Source organism: Manihot esculenta, chromosome 11 (assembly GCF_001659605.2).
Source record: "Manihot esculenta cultivar AM560-2 chromosome 11, M.esculenta_v8, whole genome shotgun sequence".
Taxonomy (NCBI): Eukaryota; Viridiplantae; Streptophyta; class Magnoliopsida; order Malpighiales; family Euphorbiaceae; genus Manihot; species Manihot esculenta.
In genome coordinates this window covers 18,914,010-18,921,024 of record NC_035171.2, presented here as the reverse complement: position 1 = coordinate 18,921,024, position 7,015 = coordinate 18,914,010, and the positions used below count along the sequence as shown (strand labels likewise).

The 7,015-nt window shown below is 25.4% G+C and overlaps 1 protein-coding gene across 3 annotated transcripts; it reads right to left on the bottom strand.

Annotated features, from left to right (window-relative positions):
* Window positions 1-1,058: 1,058 nt before the first annotated feature.
* Window positions 1,059-3,680, bottom strand: LOC110626306 (uncharacterized protein At2g29880). 3 transcript variants are annotated; one of them, XM_021772128.2, is made up of 5 exons: window positions 3,559-3,673; window positions 2,206-2,286; window positions 1,770-2,116; window positions 1,629-1,701; window positions 1,059-1,560 (listed from the first exon to the last, which is right to left on the bottom strand). In XM_021772128.2, exons 3-5 carry the CDS (start codon window positions 2,100-2,102, stop codon window positions 1,073-1,075), a joined length of 894 nt encoding a protein of 297 aa, XP_021627820.1. In that variant the 5' UTR covers window positions 2,103-2,116; window positions 2,206-2,286; window positions 3,559-3,673; the 3' UTR covers window positions 1,059-1,072. The 3 variants fall into 3 exon arrangements, with proteins under 3 accessions (XP_021627820.1, XP_021627821.1, XP_021627819.1); XM_021772129.2 differs by having other exon boundaries at window positions 2,220-2,286; XM_021772127.2 differs by lacking the exon at window positions 2,206-2,286 and having other exon boundaries at window positions 3,559-3,680.
* Window positions 3,681-7,015: the final 3,335 nt, after the last annotated feature.

The window sequence follows — 7,015 nt, the reverse complement described above, 5'->3', positions numbered from 1 at the left end:
AAATGCTGCATGAAACTTGTCTTATTGGAAACAATTCAAGAGAACCATTGACGTGTTCTAACATGTCCTAATTGCAGGGCTAAGAGTTCATTACGGTATACTGTTTCAGGCCCAAATTCATGTGTTGTATTTTAAAGCTTGGGCTCATAAAAACTAGGAAAAATTCATAATTTCCTATGAATAAAATTTATTATTATTGCTGTTTAAAAAAAAATCATTATTATTGGCTAACTTGATTTGGCCTAGTTTCAAACTCTCAAATCTCGATCCATCTACTAAAAAATATTATTATTTACTTGCATGACATGGAAAATTGAATGTTCAATGTAATTATTTACAGAATATACAGATTTGAATTTAAAAGAAGACCTGCCCAATTGATCCTGGTCGAGTGCCAGTGGATTTTGGATTGGAATGTCAATTTTGATAATTGAAGTGGATTGCTGGAGCTGCTTCCCTTAGATTCTGATTCAGTTTTGATTCCAATCTTGATATCGGGTTGAAGATTTAGGGTGATTTGGTGGGCTCGATTTGTTAAAAAAATTTGAAGTTTACGTCTGAGAGTGAACAAAGAACTCTACTTTTCTTAAATATCTTCGGTTTAATTTTCATCAATTATCTTTTTAGTTTTGCTATCATACAATATGGATTTTTTTTAGTTTGGTTTGAAAATTCACAAAGTATGCGCAAATGTAAAATTTTGACCTAAAACTATTCTATTTGTTTATAGAAAATATTTTTCAAAATATTCTTTTATATTTTTTAACATTTAAATACTTAAAAAAATTAGTCAATTAAAAAAATATATACTAAATTTCATTGCTCAAAGAAAAACACAAAACTAATACATCTAAGGAAAAAATTTTACTGGCATCAGAGTGTTTATATATCCAACCAATAAAAAGCTATTAATGTGTATTTATAAGTGAAACCTATTATTATCATAATTTATACGGCATTTGTGAATTGGCTGGATGTTTACACCCAAGTGCAGAGAAGACTTGCCCTTGCATATATATCGATGTTGAAATCCTAAGATATGGAGACAGGGTAATTTGTATAATTAAGGTTACTAGACTTGCCATAGAGACCTCAGCCACATCAAGCGTCGAGGTCCTTTGATTGTCATGAATGCAATTGCATTCTTATCATCTTTAAGAACATTAACACCATTTATGAACTCATTATCATCCAACTCTTCCAATTTCTGCAGATCCTCTAGGCACTTTTGATACATAGTTTTCTCATTCATGGCATTCATTTGCACAGCTCTCATTGTGGCTGCTGAGAACATCTCATACAAAGCATTATCTAGTGTCTCTCCAACGTTATCGCATGCTCTTCTCTTACGACCTGATGCCGAACCAGCAACAAATTTTCGTTTCCTTGGTTGTATGTCATTTATGCGGATTATTGAATCAGAATCAAGGGTACCATCAACTACCTGTGTAGCAAGGTTAACCGGCTCTGATGATCTCACTGTTTCTGTATTGCTGTTTCCCTCTTCAGTTTCAACCGGTAGTCCACTTGGAACCAGGAACTTTCCGCCAACTCTTTCTCCTGTATCAGCCATGTCACTAAATGGTAGATTATTCAACAACACAACTAATAAAGGACATTTTGTTTACCTTCAAATATGATGGACATCTGTTTATACAGGGGAAAGCTCTTTCGCCGAAAAGGCCTTGCCTCACTTCGTACCTAACATAACATTATGTCAGCTTCGTACAAATGCATATCAAATATAACTTAGAAAGTAATTTACCGACCGCAATGTAGCTATCCCAAACTTTATCATCAGCCACAACCATTTGCCGCGTTTCATCCCAACCAAATCCTGTATGACTAAGCAGAGTTTTAACAACACCATATTCTTTCTTCATCACATTGTAACGGTTTTTAATTTGGTTTTCCTCCAAACTCATACCAAACTTCTTATTAAAATCATGAGTGACAGATCTGATCACTTCATTTTTGAATTCATTGTAAGCAGTTCTTCCACAGTTGTGTTGCTCAATAAAAAGTTCAACCAGATAAGCATCTCGAGTTGGAGTCCATTCTGCCTTCGGTCGCCCTAAGATCCCATCCTGTGGAGCAGACATACTCTAGCTCTTTGCTAAAAAGGAAAAGACCAGTCAAGATGGGACAATGTGCTAAATCAACAAAACAAAATTTATACAACAATATCTCAGATTTAGAACTTACAAGGAAAAAGCTACCTTTTCCTAAATAAATCAAGTCGAACAGCATTGGTCTATCTCATGTGGAATATTTAGATTTACAAACCTGTTTTGAATTAGTGAAGAAATTATTGAAAAAGCATATCCACAAAGGGAGGCTTTCAGGGTAAGGAAAACAAGGCCAACATGCAGAACAACATTATGTTCCTTTACAGCATTATCTATGATTGTTCAGTTAATGGTAAAAATTAAAAAACAGTATTTTGATGTCTACATGAAGTGATTTGCCTTTCACCTAATCTATGGTATTGATTGTGAAGAGTGCATGATAGAGTTACCATTATAGATGCATCTATGATCTTCATTTATAGCGATAATTTCACTTGACCCACGCTCTTTCTTCAGAGCAAGTCTTATGAAAGCCAAATTTCTCTCTGCATATTCTGGGTTGGCAAATTTACCAGAAGTTTAAGTTGAGCAATCTCAGACTACCCTGGCCAATCATTTTACTGCCCTCCCTCATCCCTCTTCCCCCTTATTTTTAATAACTGGTTACCTGGTACCTGTTAAATAGAAACTTCAACAAAACTCACTTCCATTGACAACCAAAGCCCAGATCTTCTTCAAACCTCAAATGCTGTTCCTATTAGATCAGAAATAATGATAAGCTGACCAGGATAGGTCCAGCAAATTACTCTTAATGTAGTTAAAAAAGAGTCATTATTTCATTCCTATGGCAAGAAGATTTCATCCTCATAAGGTTGACTTGGTTCATCTTTTGAAGACTGATTCATACCATCACCACACAAATTGTAAGGTTGATAATAACTAATAATACATATTAGGATTCTGATGTCAGTTTGAACAAGCACCAAGAGAAAAGAAAATGCTGAAAATATTATTAGGGTAGGAAACTGATTTCTTTAAATCCCACCCAAATATAAGAAGCCAATTCAACTACAATGGAAAATCTGAAAACTCCAAGCACTGCATGATACCCATTCTAATCTATGATGGATACCCAAATTCTAATTTAAATCGATCATCATATCATCGTGCTGCTGCCAGTTTTAAAAATGTTCTCAAAACTCCAAAATACTAATTCTAACTTCAAATAAGATCAATACTACCAAGAAAATATGAGCAGATTGAAGAGAGAGCAGATGAGATAATATTATGTTAGCTGTGTAATCTAAAATCAAACATTTCCAAGTTATTTACTTCAAGAACTTGAACATGGAAGAATTAAAAGATACTACACTACATGGTACTCGGTTTCCTTTTCAATTTGTACTCATTTCCCACCGTTTCTCAGTCAACAAACAGAGCATGAAATTAAACTGAGCAAACAGCAAAGAGAAACATCAATAGGAAATACCTGGAGATTTATCGACACCGGGGAATTTATCGGTAATCGGAGCTCCGGCGACCGGCGAATGGAGTAGCGGTTATGTGTGATGTATGCTTGATTTGTTTTAAGTGCAGTTTAAAGGGCTAAGATTATCGGAAAGTAAGAAATTAAAATGATGGCAAATTAACTTTTTAATCCCTCAAAAATTTTATTAAAAAGTTATTTAAGTTTTATTTAAATAAAATAATTTATTTAACTTTTTAAATTAAAAATAGCCACTTAATAACACCGTTAATTTTTCATTTACGAGTTAAAATTTTGAATATTTAAATTTTTAAAAAATAGTTTAAAAGTCATTAAATTTTTATTGAATAAATAAATTTAATTTTTAAATTTAAATATTTATTTATATTTATATGGTTAATAAATAAAAATAAAATATAATAAAATTTTAAATATTTAAATTTAAAATTATTATAAAGTATGAAGAAATAATTCACTTTAAAAAATTTAAATTATATTTTTATTTTTTTAATTAAATATTAATTTTAATATTAACCTTTCATTTAAAAATTTATAAATATTATTAGAATATGTAAATTTATTATAATTATAGATAATATTATGATATAAAATAAATAATATAAATCATAAAAATATATTGAAAAATTAATTTATAAAAAGCTAATTAATATTCTTTTATAAATTTTAACTATAAAAACTATGAAAATATAACAATTACTAAAAGTCATTCAAAATTAATAAAAAAATTATAAGATATTTTTTAAATTAATTTATAATATTATTTAAATCTCATATCTATATAAAAAGTTATATTTAAATTTTTATTATATTATTTTATTTTATTTTTTTATTTTAATTATATATATTATATTATAATAATTATAAAGACATTAATTTTTTTTAAAAAAATTAATATTAAAATTTGACCTTTAATCAATAAAAAAATAAAAAATATATAAAATTATTTATGATTTTAGTTGATATAAAAAAATTTCAATTTACTATTTATTAAGTTTAAATTTTTTTTAAAATAATTTAAATAATATTTTATTAATTATTCTATTCATTTATAACAATATAAATTATTAATAAATTAAATTATTAAAATATAATATTAAAATTATTTATTTACGGATTTAAATGATTATTATGATATTTATTAAAAATTTTATTATTTTTTATTTAATAGAAATTTAAAAATATTAGTTTAAGAGATTAAATGAATTATTTTATTTTACTAAATTTAAATAATATTGGAGAAAATTTTCAAAGATGTACCACGTCAGACAGTCTGCTAGATTATGTCTCCACGTTAAAGCTAATCGCTCTACTTTTGGGCTTATAAAGAATGGGCCACTAAATCCGATCCATTTTAAAAATTTCTTTTATTTTTTTAAGTAATAATTCACCATAATATATAAATAAACTACATAATAAATTAATCATATTATTAAAAAATAAAAATTATTAAATATTCTGTGTATCTATAATTTAAATAAAATTTAAATTTTTATGAATATTTACTGCACATTTTCTCATGCAATAATTATTATATTCCATTTTTATTTAATAAATTATGGGAAATAATGCTTAAGTAATTCAGATTTCAACTTTTTGGTGTGTGAAGTATTCCAACTCAATAATTAAAAAAAAAATTAAATAATTTTTTAAAAAGCAATGATAATATCAAATCAATTTACGTTATGAGTAATAATATTTATGAAAGTAGTAATGCCAACAAAAGTTATGGTAAAAAAAAAAAAAAAAAGCCAACTTAATTTTTATCATATCATTATTCAAAATTAATCATATTAAATGAATGATTGTGCTCAACAAGTTTAGTATTAAGGTGCATGCGTTGGACAACCCAAAAGAAAAGAAATCAAGGTCTAAAATTTAGAATAATATAATTAGAGAAATAGAATGGAAAATAAAAAAATATTATTTAAAAAGTTATTAATCATTGTCTTGATTTTAAACATTATATTAGAATATTTTTAAATTTTTTAAAAAATGCATTAATTAGTCAAACCATTAAATTTAATTATTAAACATTAAAGAAAAATAATATAATATCCTTAATATTTAGAAATCAATTAATGTATTTTTTTATATTATAATAATTAAATAATAAACATTGGTAAAATTAACGAATTAAATAATTAATAATTTTTAAAAAATTTCAATAATATTTTAATATATTTTTTAAATTAAACAATCCGCTAATAAATTTTTTAAATAATGCCAATCCGACTAAAAGATTTCAAGATTTGCGTGTATTTATATTTTAATTTAAATATTTTAGTTTTAATTTATTTGATCCAATTTTTATATTTTAATATAATTTTAGCTAATTTATAAATTTATAAATTTAATAATTTATATGGCAATTTAATTATATAACTTGGCAATATTATCGTATATTATTATAATTATTTTTTAATTGGTTAATCGACAAAAAGACCTAATATTTATATTATTTTATATTTTAATTCAAAATTTAAATTTTAGATAAATTGATATTTATGTTTGAATGTAATTTAAAATTTAAAATTTTAAATATATTACTGCATATCATCTAATCGAAAATAATAATATATATAAAATAATTAAAAATAATATATCTATTATAAAATCTTGATCATTATTAATACAAAAACAGTTAAATTACTATTATTTTTAAATTAAATGTATTATTTAACTATAGTTAAATATGAGTTAATGTTATTTTCACATATAAAATTAGTTTATATTTAAAAAATAATAAAGTATCATGTTTGGTATTCTATCTAAACTTTTATATTTTAATTTTTAAAAATTAACTAAAATTACATAAATATTGAACCAATTAAATTAAAATTTTAACGGTAAAATAATATAAACATTAAACCTTTTTCAATTATTTAGTCATTAATTTATATAAATAATAATAATATACATGACATGTCAATTGGACTATCAAATTTAAAAATTTGCATATAGATTAAAATTGCACAAAATACAAAAGTCAGGTAATTAAATTAAAATTAAAATATTTAAATTAAAATGTAAATATGCATAAATATTGGGTTTTTTAAATCAATTGTCCTCCAAATAATATACACTAAATAAGTAATTTTCTAAAAAACGAGTGAGAATATAGAGTGAAATCAAAACGGCAAGAAAATACTAATGAGACACATTGGAATGCTTTGTTGTGCTTTGGAGCAAAAGCAGGCAGCTTTAGTGATGTAACATTAAAGTGGGAAGAAAAATGGAGATATTTTCTATATGTGATTATTTGATTCTAAAAATTGCTTCCAAAAGGGGAAGCTAATATCATGGTGTTTGTTGATAAATGGGTTAAAATCAATATAGATAGCTAGCAATGGAGTTCACCACAATTCAATTAATCATCAAATTCAATATATTGTCCCAAGTCAATGTTGGTTTCTAAACCCATGCCTCTTTTTAGTACCAA